Below are 24,900 nucleotides of genomic sequence, written 5' to 3' on the forward strand. Positions count from 1 at the left end.
AGAAGCCTACCTGGTGAAAATCTTCATTGCACTTGATAAATGTAACTTGTATTTAATGATATAAAATCATTCATAGTAAAATGTGTAAAATCCTTCAATGGGGAAAAATATATGAAAATGTCGAGAGAGAAGCCTACCTGGTGAAAATCTTCATTGCATTCAATGAATGTAACTTGTATTTAATCGTATAAAATCCTTTATAGTAAAATGTATAAAATCCTTCAATGGGGAATAATTAATGAAAATTACGAGAGAGAAGCTTGCCCGGTTCGACTTTAATGTTTGACATTTTTATAGTATGGGCAGTGGGCAATTGAACAAAGATGAAAGGGACATTGCCCACTTGTCAGGATAATATCGTACCCCATTTTTTTTACATATAGGTAGCGCTTGTATTTGAATAACGGTTTTCTAAACATTGGACTTGAGTTGGTTTGTATCTCTCAATGGCAGATACCTGAACAGCACTCAAGTGTTGCAGCTGGGCGGAGTCAATGAAGATATTCCCTACACGTATCCTCAACTTCAGCACAAACACTTCACCGGATGTATACGCAACCTCATCGTGGACAGCAAGGTAAAAAGACACAACATTTGCAAAAAAAAAAAAAACATTCACATTGTGAGAAAACATATTGAGCATCCGTATTTTATTGCTTTAATTGTCAACAGGGCATATTGGATCACAGCCAAAACTGTTCAGTTCATTTAAGACAGGCCACAATGGTACGCCTTAGCGTCCTAAACTGAAAAAAAATGTGCTTTGCCAGGCCCAGCCCTCGGCAATAGTCGACCAGGGATAATGGATCGCCCCTACGGCCGTCCGTTTGATTCCAGATTGGTTAGGATGCCTTCTGCCAGTTCTCGCTCGCAGCCGTATGAGATCGGTGATATCGGGTTGTAGCCGCACGACTAAAGTTCATTTTACGTCCTCAAAAAAGTCTGTTGCGTGGGTCCCCCCTTGCAACGATAGTTTACCATGGATAATGGATTACAGCCACAGCCGTCCGTTTAATTCTAGATGGGTCAGGATGCCTTCTGCCAGTTCTCACTCGCAGCAATATGATATAGGGGATAATGGGTTGCGGCCGCACCACTACAGTTCATTTTACATGAGCTGCTAGTCCCCAAAAAAAGGCTGTTCTGCAGCTCCCCCCTTGCAACAATAGTTGACCGAGGATAATGGATTGCAGCCACAGCAGTCCGTTTGATTTTCGATGGGTCAGGATGCCTTTTGCCTGTTCTTGCTCGCAGCAATATGAGATCGGGGATAACGGGTCGCGGCCGCACGACTATAGTTCATTTTACGTCCCCAAAAAAGTCTGTTCTGCGGGTCCCCCCTTGCAACAATAGTTGACCGGGGATAATGGATCGCCGCCACAGCAGTCCGCTTAATACTAGATGGGTCAGGATGCCTTCTGCCAGTTCTCACTCGCAGCGGTATGAGATCGGGGATAACAGGCTGCGGCCGCACGACTACAGTTCATTTTACGTGAGCTACTAATCCCAAAAATAATTCTGTTCTGTGGGTCCCCCCCTTGCAACGATAGTTGACTGGGGATAATGGATTGCAGCCACAGCAATCCGTTTAATTCTAGATGGGTCAGGATGCCTTCTGCCAATTCTCACTCGCAGCAATATGAGATCGGCGATAACGGGTCGCGGACGCACGACTATAGTTCATTTTACGTCCCCAAAAAAGTCTGTTCCGTGGGTCCCCCCTTGTGACGATAGTTTACCAGGGATAATGGATTGCAGCCACAGCCGTCCATTTAATTCTAGACGAGTCAGGATGCCTTCTGCCAATTCTCACTCGCAGCAATATGTGATCGGGGATAACGGGTTGCGGCCGCATGACTACAGCTCATTTTACGTGAGCTGCTAGTTCCAAAAAGTTGGTTCCACGGTCCCCCCCCCCTTGCAACAATAGTTGACCGGGGATAATGGATTGCAGCCGCACGGGTGCCGTGTTCATTTTAGGCCGAAATCTCAGCGCCGCAGACCATTTACATTCGGATGCGACTCAATTTTGGACTTCTGCGAATCTACGATACACCGAGGATGCAAAAGTCAAACCGTCAAAACGAGGGAACCCTCTATTCCGAAAAGCCATTATCTCCGTCCCTGAGAAGGCACCCGAAAAGGCAAAGTAGGACTGCTGAGAGCAAGTGTCAGAAGAATTCAAGCTTGACTAAAGTGAACACGGTGGCCTTTTATGAGTCTCCAGAGGCTGAAATGGAAACCTCAGATCCTGTTTTCTGCTTAGCTTAGCACAACGCTAACCTGTGACCGCCACCACTGCTGCTCCTCTCTCGTATTCCGAAGTCTCAGATGAACCGAGGGAGTCGTCTTCAGACTTCCGAGGGTTCTTCCCACTTCATAGGTCTTCTTATCTCCTCGGGGGATTCGAAGAATCTCGTTTGGATCTTAAAAAATGTGACCTCGGTGTCCTCGGGTTTATTTGGCCTCGGGTCCCTCAAGACTCAATTTACAACAAAAGACAACTGTGTGGTATTAGAAAGAAATCGTGCTTTTTATCTGTGAGAGTATACACTAGTCCCCGTTGTGAACCCGGATGCGATTCCATTGAAAGGGAGAAGATTTATTTTGATTTGACTTTTCGGGGGGGGAAAAATGGCGGCGTTTGTGAGTTTTACAGTTTTAACGAGGGGAACGTTATCTCGGCTAGCTCACGGGTTCGCTCAAAGTTAGACACAGAAACTAGTTGAAGGAGTTGAGGTGTTACGGCTGTGTCAAGAACTGATCTTTCATATTGTTAGGAAAAAAACTATATTACAAATGTAGCGTTTACTAAATTGTTCGAATTATTTATCTGACTCCATTAACCAAACCCAAACTTTATTCTCCTAACAATGCATGCTCATTTCTTAATTTTAGGGAAAAATAGTGACAAGAGACAGGCATTTTCACACGGGGGCAGATTTTTTTTCTTAAAGTATTGAGCTAAGTGAATTCCATCGAATTTAGCCGAATTATTGTCGAATAAGTCGAGTCTTCGTCGAGCCTCCCATCTCTCGTCTCTCTCTTTCCGTCTTCCGTCACACGCTGGGGCATTGGCCCTTCCCCCATGGGCGGGCCAGGAACTCCCCACCTCGTCTGACCGGTGCGTCACGAAGCCCCCCCCCCTCCCCCATGGGGCGGTTTAGGTGCCAGCTTCACCTCTAGTCGCCACCTCCTTGCCGAAAGTCGCCACCATGTCTAAAAGACTCACAACAAGAAAGCTTATCAGAACACTTGTCTCCTTTTCCCGCGTCAGCCCTTGTCCCTCATTCTTGTCTAGGCCACACTGACCCCAAGCCCTGAATCCCTGTGAAAAATCCTCACTGCATTCAGCAAATGTAATTCGTATTATATTAAATCCCTTATAGTCAAATAAATAAACTAAAAAATCCTTCAATATGTTCAACTTTTTTGGAACGAGGCTGATGAGCTAGGATCTAGTCTAGGACCTGTCAAAGGCCAAGAAGGACAAAATCTGAGTCAAGAGCGAATTGGAGGCAGAAACTTGAGAATGAGTGGGAAAGACAAACTCAAGTCAAAGATAGCAAACCGGAGTGAAGAACTGACAAGATCGATGAGGTTTTGAGACTTTGGACGATGGATTTGAGAAAGTTTGAAGACTCGATAGCAACCGAAATGTAAGGACTTGAAAATAACGAAGGGCCAGTCAAGACCAAATTGGAGAAGCAAAACTGAGTTGGAAGGGTTGAGACGAACCCAAGTCTAAAATATCAACCCTGAAGGGGAAGGATTGACAGTACCGCTGAGGTTTTGAGATATCTTATCGACTAGAGAAGAGTCAAAGACTGAAGGTTTTGAGACTAATGAGGAATCCAGATTTGAGACCAATTCGGAGGAACGAAACTTGAGTCATTGAGACAAACTTAAGTCAAATATTTTAAACCAAAGTAAAATCAGACAAGACTGGAAAGGTTTTGAGACCTTTGATCGACTTAAAAAGGGTCAAGTCAAGTCCTGTTTATTTATTTGGCCCTTGATCACAAAGAGTCTCAAAGGGCTGTACAGACCACAGATTATTGCAAACCACAGTCTATTATTACACACCTTGATCTACAACCTACATGATGGCAAGGAAAAACTCAAAAACCTCAAGTCATGTATATTTGTTTGGCTCTTAATCACAAAGAATCTCAAAGAGCTCCACAGACCACAGACTATTACAGACTACAGACTATTATGACACCATCCCCTGATCTCAAACCTACATGAGGGCAAGGAAAAACTTAAAAACCTCAAGTCAAGTCATGTTTATTTGTTTGGCCCTTGATCACAAAGAGTCTCAAAGGGATGTACAGACCACAGATTATTGCAAACCACTATTATGACACCATCCCCTGATCTACAACCTACATGAGGGCAAGGAAAAACTCAAAAACCTCAAGTCATGTATATTTGTTTGGCTCTTAATCACAAAGAATCTCAAAGAGCTCCACAGACCACAGACTATTACAGACTACAGACTATTATGACACCATCCCCTGATCTCAAACCTACATGAGGGCAAACAATACACAGATATTGTCAACATATAATATAGGTTTTTCATATACTATAGAATAGAAGTGTGTTTTAAGCAAGTCCATTCATGATTTTGTATACTACCAAGAGAAACTTCAAATCACATCTTAAGCTAACAGGGAGGCAATGCAAGTTAGCTCAAATCGGGGTCATGTGATCTTAGTTAAAAGCCTTGTTGCAGCATTTTGTACCAGCTGAAAGCTCTTGATTTTTGACTTCGGGAGACCGGAGAGCAGGGCATTACGGTCATCGAGACGGGAGGTCACAAACGCATGAATTATAATCACCGCATCCGACTGAGACAGCATAGGGCGAATTTTAGCAATGTTGCCAAGATGGAAACAAATATTTACTATTTAGCTCATGAAAATAACACCATTTTCAGATTTCATGTCTGGGACAAGCACCAGGGTTTTAGAATTTAAGTCAAGACAAAAACATGTTTTTGTCCAAGTTAAGTCTCAGACGCACCAGGCCAGCATCTTTTGGTTCATTCCGACAGTTTGTAAACGGGTGCACTGAGACCTTGAGAGAGAGAGAGAGAGAGAGAGAGAGAGAGAGAGAGACAAGTGAGAGAGGGGGACAAGTGAGAGAGAGGGGGGCAGGTGAGAGAGAGGGGGACAAGTGAGAGAGTGGAAGAGAGGGGGACAAGTGAGAGAGAGGGAGACAGGTGAGAGAGAGGGGGACAAGTGAGAGAGTGGAAGAGAGGGGGACAAGGGAGAGAGTGGAAGAGAGGAGGAAAAGTGAGAGAGTGGAAGAGAGGGAGACAAGGGAGAGAGTGGAAGAGAGTGGAAGAGAGTGGAAGAGAGGGGGACAAGGGAGAGAGTGGAAGAGAGGGGGACAAGGGAGAGAGTGGAAGAGAGGGGGACAAGGGAGAGAGTGGAAGAGAGGAGGACAAGTGAGAGAGTGGAAGAGAGGGGGACAAGTGAGAGAGTGGAAGAGAGGAGGACAAGTGAGAGAGTGGAAGAGAGGGGGACAAGGGAGAGAGTGGAAGAGAGTGGAAGAGAGTGGAAGAGAGGGGGACAAGTGAGAGAGTGGAAGAGAGGAGGACAAGTGAGAGAGTGGAAGAGAGGGGGACAAGTGAGAGAGTGGAAGAGAGGGGGACAAGTGAGAGTGGAAGACAGGAGGACAAGTGAGAGAGTGGAAGAGAGGGGGACAAGGGAGAGAGTGGAAGAGAGGAGGACAAGTGAGAGAGTGGAAGAGAGGGGGACAAGTGAGAGTGGAAGACAGGAGGACAAGTGAGAGAGTGGAAGAGAGTGGAAGATAGGGGGACAAGTGAGAGAGTGGAAGAGAGAGGGAGAGGGGGACAAGTGAGAGAGTGGAAGGGAGAGGGGGACAAGTGAGAGGGAGGAAGGGAGAGAGGGAGAGAGGGACAAGCTTTTTTCAACATCTGCAAAAAGCTCCTGAAAATATTCTATGAGACAGTAGTGGCAAGCGCCCTCTTCTATGCGGCAGCGTGTCGGGGAGGCAGCGTCAAGAAGAAGGATGCCTCTCGTCTCAATAAACTGGCTAGGAAAGCGAGCTCTGTTGTGGGCAAAGAGCTAGACAGCCTAACAACAGTAGCTGAGAGACAGGCACTGAAAAAGCTGAGGTCAATCATGGACAATCCATCGCATCCGCTTCACAGCATTATCTCCGGACAGAAGAGCAGTTTCAGTGACAGACTGCTGTCACTGTCTTGTACTACGGACAGACTGAAGAGATCTTTTCTTCCTCATGCCATGAGGCTCTTTAACTCCACCCGGCAGAGTAAAGGCCCACATTAAACCACACCACCTACATTGGATATTACCGAATCTTACTGCAATATGTATTCTGTGTAGCACTATTTAGTTACTCTATATAACACGCTACAGTGGGCATTTGCACGTCACACTGGGTATTTGTATATTGTATTATTTTTGCTTTATTATTGTATTGTTCTCAGCTCAGGGATGCTGCTGGAAATGTGAATTTCCCTTAGGGGATGAATAAAGTATCTATCTATCTATCTATCTATCTATCTAAGTGAGAGAGAGGGGGAGAGAGAGAGAGAGAGAGGGAGAAATACAAGTATAGTGTTAGTGAGAGGCACCTGGCTTTGACAACATCAAGTGGACATATTTCAACCTGCAGCCTGTTTTTCTCTTGCGCTTCTCTGAGTGTTTTCTCATAGGCCAGATTCAACCCCCTACCGGGCCTGATCCGTCCCGTGGGCCGCCTGTTCGACCCCCCCCTGGTCTAAACCCTCAAAGTTGCAGTACTACTAGCTTCATTTTGCCCTTAGTCTTACCCATTTTTAGTCCCCACCGTCTCACTGAAGTCTTTTTTTTCATGGATCTCTGTTTTTTTCCCGAGACGTTCCGCATCGTTTCAAGTCTCGGACACGGGGTCTTAGATTTGCACGGAGTGCATCGTTATCCGGTCGGTGAGTTTCCGGCAGAGAAAGAAAGAGAGCGAGCCTCTTTGAGGAGACGGAGCTGATTAGAATACAGACGAGTGACACATTGATCTTGTTTACGCTAACCCTTTCATTACATCTGCTGCGCGTTCTCTGCTCCCCGCGTTTTCATCTAAGACTCCATATTTCCTTTCCCGGCTGGCGCTGGATTTTCACGCGTGAGTGCTTAAGAAGTCCGCAGTAACAGGGTCGGGTAGGGTTACTTCAACTGGATTACTTTCGGATTACTTTTGGATGACTCCATTGCCAAATATGCTAATATAGAGACAAAAAACTAAATTTGAATACAATTATGACTCACAACACATGGTAAGCTTTCTCTCCTGGCTTTGATCTCTTTGATCTCCGGTATGACTAACATCAAATGCGACTGAAACCAGGGTTGGGTAGTTACTTGAACTGGATTACTTTCAATGACTTTTGGATGACTCCAATACCAAATATGCTAATAAAAGACAAAAAAACTAAATATGAATACAATTATGACTCACAACACATGGTAAGCTTTCTCTCCTGGCTTTGATCTCTTTGATCTCCGGTATGACTAACATCAAATGCGACTGAAACCAGGGTTGGGTAGTTACTTGAACTGGATTACTTTCAATGACTTTTGGATGACTCCAATACCAAATATGCTAATAAAAGACAAAAAAACTAAATATGAATACAATTATGACTCACAACACATGGTAAGCTTTCTCTCCTGGCTTTGATCTCTTTGATCTCCGGTAAAACTAACAAAATGCGACTGAAACCAGGGTTGGGTAGTGTTACTTTAACTGGATTACTTTCGGATTAATTTTGGATTACTCCAATACCAAATATGCTAATAAAAGACAAAAAAAAACTAAATATGAATACAATTATGACTCACAACACATGGTAAGCGTTCTCTCCTGGCTTTGATCTCTTTGATCTCCGGTAAAACTAACATAAAATGCGACTGAGACCAGGGTTGGGTAGAGTTACTTTAACTGGATTACTTTCAATGACTTTTGGATGACTCCAATACCAAATATGCTAATAAAAGACAAAAGAAACTAAACCCAACCCTGGTCATGGGGAAGACAGTTTAAGTTGGGGGGAGATTCCCAGACCAAGGGAATCACTTTGTATCCTGAAACGCCTTTGTAACGTGAGGCAATAGTTTCCCGTTCAGGTACTTCGTAACCTGAAACCTTTGTATGGTGAGCAGGTTTGACTAGGGTTACTTTAAGTGGATTACTTTCAATTACTCTTGGCTGACTCCAATACCAAATATGCTAATAAAAGACAAAAGAAACTAAATAGGAATAAAATGACAAAATTTTGTGCAGGCTTGGGGAGTAACGGAACACATGGAAGGGCAAAAATGATGTTGGCGAGCTCTTTGGATTTATTTTCATTTTGTTTCTGTCGCATTTGATGTTCGTTTTGCCTGAGATCAAAGAGATCAAAGCCAGGAGAGAAAGCTTACCACGTGTTTTGAGTCATCATTTTATTCATATTTAGTTTCTTTTGTCTTTTATTAGCATATTTAGTATTGGAGTCATCCAAAAGTCATTGAAAGTAATCCAGTTAAGGTAACCCTACCCAACCCTGGTTTCTGTCGCATTTTATGTTTGTTTTGCCGGAGATCAAAGAGATCAAAGCCAGGAGAGAAAGCTAACCACGTGTTGTGAGTCATCATTTTATTCATATTTAGTTTCTTTTGTCATTTATTAGCATGTTTGGTATTGGAGTCATCCAAAAGTCATTGAAAGTAATCCAGTTAAAGTAACCCTACCCAACCCTGGTTTCTGTCGCATTTTATGTTAGTTTTACCGGAGATCAAAGCTAGGAGAGAAAGCTTACCATGTGTTGTGAGTCATTATTTTATTCCTATTTAGTTTATTTTGTCTTTTATTAGCATATTTGGTATTGGAGTAACCCAAAAGTAATTGAAAGTAATCCAGTTAAAGTAACCCTACCCAACCCTGGTTTCTGTCGCATTTGATGTTCGTTTTGCCGGAGATCAAAGAGATCAAAGCCAGGAGAGAAAGCTTACCGCGTGTTGTGAGTCATAATTGTATTCATATTTAGTTTTTTTTGTCTTTTATTAGCATATTTGGTATTGGAGTCATCCAAAATTAATCCGAAAGTAATCCAGTTAAAGTAACCCTACCCAACCCTGGTTTCTGTCGCATTTGATGTTCATTTTGCCAGAGATCAAAGAGATCAAAGCCACGAGAGAAAGCTAACCACGTGTTGTGAGTCATCATTTTATTCATATTTAGTTTCTTTTGTCTTTTATGAGCATATTTGGTCTTGGAGTAACCCAAAAGTCATTGAAAGTCATCCAGTTAAAGTAACCCTACCCAACCCTACGGAGATCAAAGAGATCAAAGCCAGGAGAGAAAGCTTACCACCCATTGTGAGTCATCATTTGATTCATATTGAGTTTCTTTTGTCTTTTATGAGCATATTTGGTATTGGAGTCATCCAAAAGTCATTGAAAGTAATTCGAACAATTTGGGAAACGATACATTTTGATATTAAAACCTTAAACAATAGTTTAAGGACTTTGATGAACAAAGCTAGGAAGCAAGAAAATCAAGACACAAGACGATGTGGTTTTATGCTAGCCTCTAACTTTGAGTATTTGAACCCAAGACTAAGAATTTAAATCACTTTTACGATTTAAAAGGCTGAGTTTAATCAACAGCGATATATTGAAGAGTAAAAGTAATGGATCTGAGGACTTGATATCAAGATTTAATACCGTCTTTGGCCTGAACTTCTCGGAAAATAAACACGCTGAAAGTGATTAGCGCGAAGTTCTATCGCAGCTCGGGAATTTGGAAATTTCTTGAAGTGAAGTTCTCCGTCCGGGCTCGAATCGTTGAACTCGGGAGTTCTTCAAAGCATGAAAGAATCTTCTTCGGACTTCTCATCATTCCCTTTCAAACAGAAAAGTCCGGTTTCCCGACGAAGCCTTCCTCCGCCGGCTCGACTCCATTTTTTTTTTTTGTCTCTGTTCCCGCCGCGCAGCTGTACGATCTGGGCTCGCCGGCCGAGCGGAGGTCCAGTTCTCCGGGTTGCCAGATCACGGACGCCAGCTGCGTCAACACGGGCTTCCCTTCCTGCGGACGGCGAGGACGATGCCGTGGCGAATGGGGATCCTTCAGCTGCCAGTGCCTGCCCGGATTCCGTGGACCGCAGTGCGAAGAGGGTGAGGACGCCCCAAATCCCTTCCTTATTAACAATGAGTAAATGCAAACAAAGGCCGGGGGATAAAACAACTCGGGGGCCACACGATAGAACAAACATTCTGTCGGGGGCCGGACTAGTAGATTCAAGAGAAAGAAAAAGAGAGATAAAGAAATAAAGAGAAAGAGGGAGGGTGAAGGAGAGAGCGTGAGAAACAAAAAAAATAAAAAGAGAGAGAAAGGGAGAGAGAGGGAGAAGCAAAAGATAAGAAGTCGTGAGAGAGGGGTAAAAGAAAGGGAGAGGAAGAAAGAAACCCAAAGAGAAATAGAAAGACAGAAGGAGAGAAAGGAGAAAAGAAAGTGCGAAGGGTATAAAGAGAGAAAGAGAAAATGGAGAAAAGGAAAAAAGGAAATGTTTTTTAATTGGCCACCCCCTCCTGCATCCACCCACTCACTCCAATGTACCAGCTCAAGTCGAGTCACACTTATGGCGTATTCGATTTATGTGTAATGTTATTTAATCCAAGGCATTTAATCCAAGGCCTTAGCTATAGATTAGCATAGGTTTGCATTCCTCACTATACGGCAATTTCACTTCAAAACCGATTCGTGCGGTATCCTGGGGCTCTAGCGCACTTCAAATTCATAGGGAGCGACTTTTCCTCAGACGGGAACAAAACAAAGGCTGGCATAGAACTGTCGGCAAATTGTGTGAAAAAGACAAACGCGATGACATCTCATTAGGACATGAACATTTTTGCATCCACCCAGTCACTCCAATGTACCAGCTCAAGTCAAGTCACACTAATGGCGTATTAAATGCCATTTTCCTTTGCATGTAATCCAAAACAAGTATTGTATACTATTTTGTTACTTGAATCTTTTTATCTTGGGTACCGAGTGTTCCAAAGGCATTAGGTATGGATTACCATTAATCCTAACCCCCCTGCATCCACCCACTCACTCCAATGTACCAGCTCGATTCATATCACTCTAACGGCATATCAAATGTCATTTTCCTTTGCATGTGTATTTATTCATACACATACACACAGGGACAAAATGCATAAGTAGTAGTTACGATATAATAATTTGCAATTTGAATCATACAGAGGAGTCTAAAGGGTAAGTCATAGGGAGAGTTTTTTTCGTCAGACGTCGTCAGACAGGAACAAAACAAAGGCTGGCACAAAGCCGAGGAAGACAACAACAACTGTCGGCAAATTGTGTGAAAATGACAAACGCGATGACATCTCACAAGGACATGACAATCCTTGCAACCAGAATGTTTTTTAATCGGCCACCCCCTCGTGCATCCACCCACTCACCCCAATGTACCAGCTCAAGTCAAGTCACACTAATGGTGTATTCGATTTATGTGTAATGTTATTTAATCCAAGGCATTAGCTATAAATTTGCATAGGTTTGCATTCCTCACCATACGGCAATTTCACTTCAAAACCGATTTGTTCGGTATCCTGGGTCTCTAGCGTACTTCAAATTCATAGGGAGCGACATTTCGTCAGACGGGAGCAAAACAAAGGCTGGCATAAAACTTTCGGCAAATTGTGTGAAAATGACTAACGAGAGGACATCTCATAAGGACATGACCATTTTTGCATCCACCCAGTCACCCCAATGTACCAGCTCAAGTCAAGTCACACTAATGGCGTATTAAATTCATGTGTAATGTTATTTAATCCAAGGCATTTAATCCAAAGCATTAGCTATGGATTAGCATAGGTTTGCACTCCTCACTATACGGCAATTTCACTTCAAAACCGATTTGTTCGGTATCCTGGGGCTCTAGCGTACTTCAAATTCATAGGGAGCGACTTTTTTTTCAGACGGGAACAAAACAAAGGCTGGCACAAAGCCGAGGAAGACGACAACAACTGTCGGCAAATGGTGCGAAAATGACAAACGCGAGCGACATTCCCGACAAATGAAACAAGAGAAGACGTTTGAAAGCGTGAGGACTCCAAAGGGAGCTCAGGAAATCAAAGGAAAGCAGAACATGAAAAAAGAAAGATTCCTTTTTTCTCAAGGTCCCAAACACAAAACTCCTTGTTAGTTTGTTCCGGAAAATAGCGAAAAAGGGAAAAAAAGGAAAAAAGGGGCTCCCCAACACGAGGTTTGCGGGCACTAGGTGGCCCCCTAAGGTCACATGAGTAGCACTTGTGTGGGTCATTGTCATTTTCTAGACCACTATACTGAAATCGGTCGTGCTACATATTATTGGAAAGCTTAAACTCTTGGGATTCAAGATATAGAATCGAATCTACCTTTATTGTCATTGTTACAAAATGGGTTGAACATATCGTGACACCGAAATTGGATGTGGCACTCCAGGTTCACATTTAACAGTGAGGATAAAAGAAATTAAAGAAGATAAAGGAACAGATAGAATAGAATGTACCTTTAATGTCATTGTTACAAAATGGGTTGAACATATTGTGACAACGAAATTGGACGTGGCACTCCAGGTTCACATTTAACAGTGAGGATAAAAGAAGATAAAGGAACAAATAGAATAGAATATACTTTTAATGTCATTGTTACAAAATGGGTTGAACATATTGTGACAACGAAATTGGACCTGGCACTCCAGTTTCACATTTAACAGTGAGGATAAAAGAAGATAAAGGAACAAATAGAATAGAATATACCTTTAATGTCATTGTTACAAAATGTGTTGAACATATTGTGACAAAGAAATTGGACGTGGCACTCCAGGTTCACATTTAAGAGTGAGGTTAAAAGAAAACAAAGAAGATACAGGAACAAATAGAATAGAATCTACCTTTAATGTCATTGTTACAAAATGGGTTGAACATATTGTGACGACGAAATTGGGCGTGGCACTCCAGTTTCACATTTAACAATGAGGATAAAAGAAAACAAAGAAGATAAAGGAACAAATGGAATATACCATTAATGTCATTGTTACAAAATGGGTTGAACATATTGTGACAACGAAATTGGACGTGGCACTCCAGGTTCACATTTAACAGTGAGAATAAAAGAAAACAAAGAAAATATAGCAACAAATAGAATAGAATATACCTTTATTGTCATTGTTACAAAATGGGTTGAACATATTGTGACAACAAAATTGGACGTGGCACTCCAGGTTCACATTTAACAGTGAGGATAAAAGAAAACAAAAAAGATAAAGGAACAAATGTAATAGAATATACCTTTAATGTCATTGTTACAAAATGGGTTAAACTTATTGTGACAACGAAAATGGACGTGGCACTCCAGTTTCACATTTAACAGTGAGGATAAAAGAAAACAAAGAAGATAAAGGAACAAATAGATTAGAATATACCTTTAATGTCATTGTTACAAAATGGGTTGAACATATTGTGACAACAAAATTGGACGTGGCACTCCAGGTTCACATTTAACAGTGAGGATAAAAGAAAACAAAAAAGATAAAGGAACAAATGGAATATACCATTAATGTCATTGTTACAAAATGGGTTGAACATATTGTGACGACGAAATTGGACGTGGCACTCCAGGTTCACATTTAACAGTGAGAATAAAAGAAAACAAAGAAAATATAGCAACAAATAGAATAGAATATACCTTTATTGTCATTGTTACAAAATGGGTTGAACATATTGTGACAATGAAATTGGACGTGGCACTCCAGGTTCACATTTAACAGTGAGGATAAAAGAAGATAAAGGAACAAATAGAATAGATTATACCTTTATTGTCATTGTTACAAAATGGGTTGAACATATTGTGACAACGAAATTGGACCTGGCACTCCAGTTTCACATTTAACAGTGAGGATAAAAGAAGATAAAGGAACAAATAGAATAGAATCTACCTTTATTGTCATTGTTACAAAATGGGTTGAACATATCGTGACAACGAAATTGGACGTGGCACTCCAGGTTCACATTTAACAGTGAGGATAAAAGAAGATAAAGGAACAAATAGAATAGATTATACCTTTAATGTCATTGTTACAAAATGGGTTGAACATATTGTGACAACGAAATTGGTAGCTAGCTAGATATAATTTGAGCTAGATGGCATGCAAAAATGTAAAAAGCTAGCTAGGTGTCTTTCTAAATTGCTAAAAGGGTTGAAAGATCGCTTGCTACAAATCTAAAAATGTAAATATAAAAACATAAAAGGGAGCTAGATAGCTAGCAAAAAGCCAACTTAATAGCCAGATAGAATGCTTAAAAAATGCTAGCTAGCTAGCTGGAAAGGAGGCCAAAATTAGCTTCATAACTGCCAAAAAAAAGATAATCAATAAAAAACATGGGTCATTTGTAATATTTTCCAAAACGTCCATGAAGAAGCTATTGATTTTTTTTATTTTTTATTTATGTTAAAAATCTGAAGAAGGGTGGGTAGCAAGGAGTATGGAAGAGGGAGAGAAAGGCTAGGCTCCATCTCAGCCTAAATCAGGGGTGTCAAAGTCATTTTAACTCTGGGTTCACACCATAGAACAAACATTCTGTCAGGGGCCAGACTAGTAGATTCAAGAGAAAGAAAGAGACATAAAGAAATAAGAGAAAGAGGTAGGGAAAAGGAGAGAAGACGGGATAAAGAAATTAAAAGAGAGCGAGGGAGAGAGCGTGAAAAACAAAAGATAAAAAGTTGTGAGAGAAAGGGAAAAGAAAGGGAGCGGAAGAAAGAAATCCAAAGAGAAATAAAAAGACAGAAGGAGAGAAAAGAGAAAAGAAAGCGCAAAGGGTAGGAAGAGAGAAAGAGAAAAGAGAGAAAGGAAAAAAGGAAGTTAGAGCAAAAGAGGTTAAAAAACACAGAGAAACAGACAAAGAGCAACAAAGGAAGAGAAAAAGAGGGACACAGAGAGTAAAAGAGACAGAGACAGAGTGGGAGAAAAGGGGTGGAAAAGAGAGAGAGAGAGAGAGACAGACAGTGGGAGAAAAGGGGTGGAAAAGAGAGAGAGAGACAGAGACAGAATGGGAGAAAAGGGGTGGAAAAGAGAGAGAGAAAGAGAGAGAGAGAGAGAGAGAGAGAGAGAGAGATACATAAAGAGAAAGAAAAAAAGAGACAGATAAACAGAGAGGTCGTTTTTCTCTTGCGCTTCTCTGAGTGTTGTCTCGCGGGCCGGATTCAATCCATTAGCGGGCCTGACCTGGCCCGCGGGCCGCCTCTTTGACACCTTGCTTCTGGTTATCCTGAAGGACTCTAATATAAAGAAGAAAACGATCGTAAAAGCTTGAAAAAGCGGTGTTTTTTTTTTTTTTTTCCATTTTGTTTTTGCGCATTCACGCGTCGCACGTTTAAGACGAAAAAAAGGGGGAAAAAAATCACTTTCCCCGGCTGTTTTTTCTCGCCCTCGGCGGAGGTTAAGAAAGCCAAGAGTCATTTTTAGACGAAGCGTCGGCAGACGAAAACAAACCGCCGAGCGAGCGAGATTTTGCCTCCCAGCAGGACACTTTGGCCTCTTAAGCGTGTCGGAAGCAAAGAGGAAATGGAAGTCGGAGATGAGAGACGGCTGTTTGCCGACTCCTCCCGGGGGGAGCCACCCCCAAAGAAATCCTCCGCCACGTTTTTCATTTCTGTTTTATTTCCCCTTTTTTTATTTTCCTCTGCAGAAGTTCCGGAGTTTTCCTTGGACGGGCACGGCAGCCACGTGCGCTACCAGTTAGCGTCTCCGTTAGCGCCGCGTCAGACTCGGGTGCAGCTGATGGTGCGGACCCGGAAGCGGAGCAGCGCTTTGCTAACGTTGAGTTCCGGCGAGCACGGCGAGTACATCAGCTTGGAGGTAAGGGGACCCCGAAACGGGGTTTGCTTTTATTTTCATCAATTATTCTGAAAACTTTGTAAGAAGAGACACATTTAGTGTGGAAACAGCCCGAAAAATGTGCCCCTCTATATGTAACACGAGGTGCTTCCTCTTCCCACGTTTTTTCCACAAGCTGGTGTGCCTGCTCCTCCCATGGGCATGCCAGGAAAACCCCCACGTGGGTTCCACCCCCATATCTATCTCTATCCATCCATCTCTATCTATTTCTATATATATCTTTATCTATCTCTATATCTACCCTCTGTATACCCCCGTCCATCTATCCATCTATCTCTATACATCCCTATATCTATTTCTATATGAAATGAAATGAAATGATCTGCATTTCTATTAGCGCTTTTCAAGTCAATGACTTCCCAAAGCGATCTCTTGATCCCAAGACGAGCGCTCTACCTCCTGAGCCACTGCGGCCCCATCTATCTATCTATCTACTCTATATCTATCTATCTATCCATCTCATCCTTTCTATCTATCTATCTATCTATCTGGAACATCAGAACATGTAACAAATACATGTAAAAAAAGAGATGACCTCACAATAAACATAAAACGAGAGACACAGCATGTAAAAAAATAAAGGACATAATAAACAGATTCATTTACCTTCTTGAAAAACTGATCCAACGACGTCTGCTTTTTAACATCCGTGAGAAATGTGCGAAGCAGACGTAGCGCTAGCTTGACGTGTTAACACCACCCGGATAATATTATTAATATTCTTTAAGGGAAACATGTATATAGTTTCTTAGTATATAGTTTCTTAGCGGCATTAGCTCAGGAGGTAGAGTGCTCGTCTTCGGATTAAGAGGTTGCAGGTCCGATTCCCGGCTGCGTCAAAGTGTCCTTGGGCAAGACACTGAATCCTTAATGCCCCCTAGCTGCCTGGCCACTATTGGTGTGTGAGTGTGTGTGTGAAGGGGTAAGTGTGAAGCACATTGAAAAGCGCTTTGGGAGGTCTTCATTGACTTGAAAAGCGCTATAGAAATGCAGACCATCACCATCATATTCTTCATTTCAAACAGTTACCAAATTTGCCAATAGAGGGCGCCAGCAATTCACCATTGAGTTAAATTGGATCAGTCTAGTCATCGGAGGTCATGCTCATTCATCCATCCATCCATCCATTATCTGCACCGCTTATCCTCAGTAGGGTCACGGGGGTGCTGGAGCACATCCCGGTCATCTTCGGGCAGTGGGCAGGGGACACCCTCAACTGGTTGCCAGCCAGTCGCAGGGCACACAGGGACAGACAACTCACTTGCTTATTCCCACCCAGGGACAATTTGGACCTGCCAATCAACCTGACATGCATGTTTTTTGAATGTGGGAGGAAGTGCCCAAAGGAAACCCACTCAAGCACAGGGAGAACATGCAAACTCCACACAGGAGGTTTAATCTCTGGAAAGAGAATTCAAACGTTTGCAACTCTTTCACAATGTCTAAAAAAGAAAATACATGTTGGGAAATACAGCATATTATTGTTGAAAACTGGTCCTCCCCAAATGGCCACTTTTACAAACGCCTAAATCGAATCTTGAGGCGACAATTTTGTGAATTTTAAGCGTCCAATTAAAAAGAAGCAGGATGCAAGTCCAACTCCCGCCGGGCTCCTCCCACGGCACCGGCTTCTTATGTTTGAGGAGGCGGGCAAAGGGGCGGGGTTTGATCCGGTAAACAAACCCGCTGCGAGGGCGAGAGGCTCAAAAAGATGGCGTCAAGCCGGGTGGGCGGGGCTTGCAACTTGGCTTCCTCTGGAACAGCGTAGGTGCATAAATTTGGGCACCCCAACAGAAAAATGACATCAATATTTAGTAGATCCTCCATTTGCAGAAATAAAAGGCCTTTAAACGCTTCCTACAGCTTCCAATAAGGGTCTGGATTCTGGTTGATGGTATTTTGGACCATTCTTCTTTACAAAACATCTCCACTTCACTTTGATGGTTTCCGAACATGGACAGCCCGCTTTAAATCACACCTGAGATTTTCAATAATATTCAGGTCTGGGGACTGAGATGGACATCCCAGAACATTGTAATTGTTCCTCTGCATGAATGCTATAGTAGAATTTAAGCCGTGTTTGGGGTCGTTGTCTTGTTGAAGGATCCAGCCCTGGTGCAACTTCAGCTTTGTCACTGATTCTAGAACATTGTTCGCAAGAATCTGTTGATACGGACTGGAATCCATGCGAAATAAAATTGAACAAGATGGCCAGTACCTGCACTGGCCACACAGACCCACAGCAAATTTCACTATGGGTAGCAAGTGTTTGTCTTGGAATGCTGTGTTCTTCTTCCGCTATGGACCGCCCCTTGTTATGTCCAAATAACTCCATTTTAGTTTCATAAGTCTACAGCACCTTATTCCAAAATAAAGCTGACTTGTCCAAATGTGCTTTAGCATACCTCAAGCGACTCTGTTTGTGGCATGTGTGCAGAAAAGGCTTCTGTCGCATGACTCTCCTATACAGCATCTCCTTGTGCAAAGTGTGCTGAATAGTTGGACGATGCGCAGTGACACCATCTGCAGCAAGATCATGTTGTAGGTCTTCTGAGCTGGTCTTTTGGTTGAGTTAGATTGTTCTCACCATCCTTCGCCTCTGCTTATCTGAGATTTTTCTTGGCCTGCCACCCCAGGCCTTAACTAGAACTGTGCCTGTGGACTTCCATTTCCTCACTATGTTCCTCAATGTGGAAACTGACAGGTGAAATCTCTGAGGTAGCTTTTTGTATCCTTCCCCTAAACCATGATGTTGAACTATCTTTGTTTTCAGGTCATTTGACAGTTGTTCTGAGGCTCCCATATATACGTAACGGGTGTAATAATAACTTTTGTTTTATTGAAATTCCTGCTGAAATATGTTGTATAGTTTCTGTATAGTAAGTGTCCTGTAATGATGAGTCCAACAGTGCCACCTGCTGCTATGTGGTAAGCTTCTCTGCTGGCTTTTATCTCTATAAGGGGAATTAGCATTTTAGCACAACATTCAACGTCCGGCAAAACTAACATAAAAGGCGACAGAAACAAAACAAAAATAATCCAAACAGCTTGACAACAGCAATCACATTACTGTGCATGTTGAGAGATTTGTCAGCTGTGGTTTTAATCTTTAAAATTAACTTTTTGCGGAGCACCAAAAGATCGTGTCTTACCGTTGGCAGCTCGTTGTAGACTGCCAAAAAACCCCACCTTCCTGTCGCAAAGTCTAAAGCCAAACCAAACCTTACCCCATAGCAGCAGGTGGCACTGTTGGACTCATCATTGCAGGACACTTACACAAAAACTATACAACATATTTCAGCAGGAATTTCAAGAAAACAAGTTATTATTACACCCGTTACATATGTATGGGAGCCTCAGAACAACTGTCAAATGACCTGAAAACAAAGATTGTTCAACATCATGGTTTAGGGGAAGGATACAAAAAGTTACCTCAGAGATTTCACCTGTCAGTTTCCACATTGAGGAACATAGTAAGGAAATGGAAGCCCACAGGCACAGTTTAGTTAAGGCCCGAAGTGGCTGGCCAAGAAAAGTCTCAGATAAGCAGAGGCGAACATGTATGTATCATTGCAGGACACTTATACAGAAACTATACAACATATTTCAGCAGGAATTTCAATAAAACAAAAGTTATTATTACACCCGTTACATATATATATATATATATATATATATATATATATATATAATGGGCAGCACGGCGGCGCAGTGGTTAGCGCATGTGCGGCACAGTTCATGTCTTGGGAACCTCCTGCGTGGGTTCAAATCCAGCTCCAGACTTCCTGTGCGGAGTTTGTATGTTCTCCCCGTGCTTGCGTGGGTTTCCTCCGGGCACTCCGGTTTCCGCCCACATTCCAAAAAACATGCATTTCAGGTGAATTGGCCGGTCCAAATTGTCCCTAGGTGTGAATGGGCGAGCGAGTTGTCTGTCCCTGTGTGCCCTGCGATTGGCTGGCAACCAGTTCAGGGTGTCCCCTGCCCACTGCCCGATGATTGCTGGGATGGGCTCCAGCACCCCCGCGGCCCTACTGTGGATAAGCGGTGCAGCTGATGAGATGATATATATATATATATATATAATGTGTGTGTGTGTTTGTGTGTGATTACACAACACTAAACCCAGTTGGCTGATACGGCGTTAGCAGCGTCTATGATACATATCAGTCATTTACAGAATATTAGTTATTTACAGCGCAAATTCAGAAAAAGAATCCATGAAAAAAAAACACATATCGCTGCATTTGAGCCCCGTCCTGTCGGTTTTTCAGTCCTTTTCTGTCTTTTGCAAATAAAGGTCTTGTTTTGCCGGTAACCATGACGACCACTCCGAACCGTCCTGTATTTTTTTCGCGGTCCTCATTAAAGCCGAGCGACCCGCTGAGTCGGCGGTCCTTCCGATAAAGATGCAAAAGTTGTTTGTTGACACGGCGAGCGCACGCCCACTCCACAAAAAAGAGGAGAGCAAATTATTCAAATCTTGCACCACGGGGGCGCTCTCAGGAAGCACTTACAAACCCCGGACGCTCGAAAAAAGGCTGTTTTTTGGTGTTTTTTGGGTCTTTTGCAATGTAAAACCTTTCTAATGAAATGAAATGGTAGAGCGCTCGTCTTCGGTTCAAGAGATCCCAGTTCGAATCCCGGCTCGTCCGTGTTACATGTGGAAGTGTCCTTGGGTAAGACACTGAACCCCTAATACCCCCAATAAGCAGGTGAGCGCCTTACATGGCTGCAAGGCCGCTATTGGGAAATGTGGAGCACACTGTAAAGCGCTTTGGGAAGTCATTGACTTGATAAGCGCTATAGAAATGCAGATCATTTCATTTCTAACATGCGTGTCGGGTTTGTTCGGGTGCTTGGAATCTTTGAAAATGCTTGAATCTTGTTTTCAAGCTCAAGAAAATGCTTAGAAGTGATTTAGCCCTGACACCAAATGACCTTTCGCTACGCTAACATTAATGATTAGCTTTTACACCAGGGTCATTTTTTCACCAGCAGCTAGCGGTCAAGTTAGCAAAAATATGCACTATCCAGGGTAAACTGTCAAAATTACCATTAGCATTAGCGATCAGCGTGCTAATCCTTAGCTCCAGAATTCTTTAGCAGAGGGGTCTCCAACCTTGTGCAAGCAAAAAGACTCTTTTTGTAACTATTTAGCGCAAGGGCCACTAAATTTAATATGAATTTCTAAAATAGCAACTTTGCTAGACTTCTAAATAGCTAAAACGGTAGCCTGATAGTTAGCTAGAAAGGTAAATAGGTAAAAACTCAAAGGGAGCTCGATAGCTAGCTTAAAGATTAAATAGCCGACTCAATAGGCAGATAGAACGCTTAAAAAATGCTAGCTAGCTAGCTGGAAAGGAGACCAAGATTAGCTTCATAACTGATATTAAAAAAAGGATACAATTTTAGCTAGATGGCATGCAAAAATGTAAACAGCTAGCTAGGTGGCTTTCTAAATTGCTAAAAGGGTAGGAAGATCGCTTGCTACAAATCTAAAAATGTAAATATAAAAACATAAAATGGAGCTAGATAGCTAGCTAAAAGCCAACTAAATAGCCGGATAGAATGCTTAAAAAAATGCTAGCTAGCTAGCTGGAAAAAAGGCCAAAATTAGTTTCATAACTGATAAAAAAAGATACAATTTTAGCTAGCTAGGTGGCTTTCTAAATTGCGAAAAGGGTAGGAAGATAGCTTGCTTCAAAGCTAAAAATGTAAAGATAAAAAGATAAAAGGGAGCTGGATAGCTAGAGGTTCGTTTATGGACTGACAAAGGAAGGGTGAGATCACTGAGCTTAAATAGACGGAAAGCCAATCGTGGGCGGGGCCAATTGGGCGCCATGGCAACCATGACAACTTGCGGTCTCTAAGATTGGAAGATCGAATGCACTATTATTAAAATGAGTCCAAATTTGTCTCATTTTTCTGCCTTTATTCCCCTAAAATGGATCCTTTATAGGTACTGGAAAAATTGTCCTTGAAAGTGCTTGAAAAGTACTTGAATTTGGCCTTGGAAAAGGCATCGGAACCCCGGTGTGTGCGCTCGATTTACAAATGTTTGTGAAAGAAATAGGCCGACTTGGAATGATCCGCCATCTGTCGGTTTGGAACATCATGAAAACAAAAAATATATTTAGATTGAATAAAATCATCCGTTGCGGGGAATCAAAAAGCATAAGTTATTTTTTCTTTTTTTTCTTTTTTTTCTTTTTTTAATTGCCAACTTTTTTTTCTTGCTGACAGTTATTTCATTTCAAAGTTTTGGGGGGAATGGGAATGGACAAGCTGAACCATTCATTATACGGATCGGATAATGTACTTCATAGATAGATAGATGGATAGACAGACTGAAATATGTCTAGATAGATAGATAGATATTTAGTTTGAGAGATAGATAGATAGATACCATAGATATAGATAGATACCATAGATATAGATAGATAGATAACATAGATATAGATAGATAGATACCATAGATATATAGATAGACAGATGTCTAGATAGATAGATAGATAAATACCATGGATATAGATAGATACCATGGATATAGATAGATAGATAGATAGATACGATAGATACCATAGATATATAGATAGACAGATGTCTAGATAGATAATAGATAGATACCATTGATAGAAACCATAGATATAGATATATACCATAGATATAGATAGATGGATACCATAGATACCATAAATATATAGATAGAAAGATAGATATAAACTTAGATAGATAGATAGATAAATGTCTAGATAGATGTCTAGATAGATGGATAGATAGATAGACAGACAGACATATGTCTAGATAGATGTATAGATAGATGGATAGATAGAAAGATGTCTAGATAGATAGGCAGATGTCTAGATAGATAAATAATAGAAAGATACGATAGATATATACCATAGATATAGATAGATAGATACCATAGTTTTATAGATAGAAAGATAGATAGAAAGTTAGATATAGGTAGATAGATAGATGGATGGATAGATAGATGTCTAGACATCTATCTGTCTAGACTCTAGACAGATAGATGGATGGATAGATGTCTAGATAGATGTCTAGATAGATGTCTAGATAGATGTCTAGATAGATAGATAGATAGATAGATAGACAGATGTCTAGATAGATAAATATCATAGATATAGATAAATAGATATCATAGCTATAGATAGATAGATACCATAGATATAGATAGATAGATAACATAGATATATGGATAGAAGGATACCATAGATATAGATAGATAGATACCATAGATATAGATAGATACCATAGATATAGATAGATAGATAACATAGATATATGGATAGAAAGATAAACAGGAACTTAGATATAGATAGATAGATACCATATATACCATGGATACAATAGTTAGATAGATAGATATATATATATATATATATAGAGAAAGATAGATAGAAACTTAGATATAGATAGATAGATAGATAGGTAAAATGAAAGATACCCAATATAAGGTGTCGATATAGCGTATTTAAATAGTGCTACGTAAAATACACACTGTCATAAAAATAGAGTAATATGCAAATGTGGGGGTGGGGTTTCATCTGGGCTTTTACTCCCCCGGGTGGAGTTAAAGAGCCTCAAATTGCTTTTTTTTTTTTTCATTTTTGTCTTTTTCACTTTAATTCCTTTGTTGTATTTATTTTCTTTTTTCTTTCTTACGTTCCTTTTTTTTTCTTCTTTTCCTTTCGTCTGCCTCTTTTTATTTCCTTTTCCTTTTTTTCTATTCTTTTAAAAAATATATTTCCCCTTCTTTTTGTCTTTCTTTGATAAAGGCTGGGTGCAAATGTGAAGAAAAAGGCGGATTTTTGCTCCTTTTCACTCGCCGTAGTTTGTAGTCTTCCTTGCACTACACATGACAGCGACCTCTAGTGGACAAAGATCAAACACTGTTCCTTTAAGAACAGCGGAAGGTTTTTTATCAGCGCTGTTTTTGTGGAAAGCCCATTTGGCCCAATCTCACCCGGACCCTAGCTTTCGAGGCCCCCGACTCCATAGGTGTCAAAGAGGCGGCCCGCGGGCCACATCAAGCCCGCTAAGGGATTGAATCCGGCCCGCGAGACAACACTCAGAGAAGTGCAAGAGAAAAACGAGCTGCAGGTTGAAATATGTCAACTTGATGTTGCCAAAGCCAGGTGCCTCCAACAAAGACACTCTACTTGTATTTCTTTCTCTCTCTCTCTTTCTTTTCCACCCCTTTTCTCCCACTGTCTGTCTCTCTCTCTTTCACTCTCTGTGTCTCTATTTTTCTCTTCCTTTTTTTGTCTTTCTCTCTCTGTGTCTTTTTAACTTCTTTTGCTCTAACTTCCTTTTTTCCTTTTTCTCTCTTTTCTCTTTCTCTCTTCCTACCCTTGCGCTTTCTTTTCTCTTTTCTCTCCTTCTGTCTTTCTATTTCTCTTTGGATTTCTTTCTTCCTCTCCCTTTCTTTTCCCCCCCTCTCACGACTTTTTATCTCTTTTGTTTCTCACGCTCTCTCCCTCTCTCTCTTTCTTTGTCCCGCCCTCTCTTTTTTCCACCCCTTTTCTCCCTCTCTGTCTCTCTCTCTCTTTCACTCTCTGTGTCTCTATTTTTCTCTTCCTTTGTTGCTCTTTGTCTCTTTCTCTCTCTGTGTCTTTTAAACTTCTTTTGCTCTAACTTCCTTTTTTTCCTTTTCTCTATCTCTCTTCCTACCCTTTGCACTTTCTTTTCTCTTTTCTCTCCTTTCTTTCTATTTCTCTTTGGATTTGTTTTTTCCTCTCCCTTTCTTTTCCCCCTCTCTCACGACTTTTTATCTCTTTTGTTTCTCACGCTCTCTCCCTCTTTTTCTTTCTTTGTCCCGCCCTCTCTCATTTTCCCTCCCTCTTTCTCTCATTTCTTGATCTCTCTTTTTCTTTCTTTTTAATCGACTAGTCCGGCCCCCGACA

General features: G+C 41.5%; 1 protein-coding gene across 1 annotated transcript in view; it reads left to right on the plus strand.

Annotated features, from left to right (window-relative positions):
• LOC148366663 (neural-cadherin) overlaps nucleotides 1–24,900 on the plus strand; it is a 345,561-nt gene that overhangs the window by 296,273 nt on the left and 24,388 nt on the right. The window contains exons 31-33 of the mRNA XM_088333456.1: nucleotides 454–577; nucleotides 10,010–10,190; nucleotides 15,765–15,934. Coding sequence (XP_088189582.1) covers nucleotides 454–577; nucleotides 10,010–10,190; nucleotides 15,765–15,934 — 475 coding nt within the window. The remainder of the gene's footprint in view (nucleotides 1–453; nucleotides 578–10,009; nucleotides 10,191–15,764; nucleotides 15,935–24,900) is intronic.

This window comes from Urocampus carinirostris, chromosome 4 (genome assembly GCF_059441175.1).
Source record: "Urocampus carinirostris isolate Australia breed hairy pipefish chromosome 4, RoL_Ucar_1.0, whole genome shotgun sequence".
Taxonomy (NCBI): Eukaryota; Metazoa; Chordata; class Actinopteri; order Syngnathiformes; family Syngnathidae; genus Urocampus; species Urocampus carinirostris.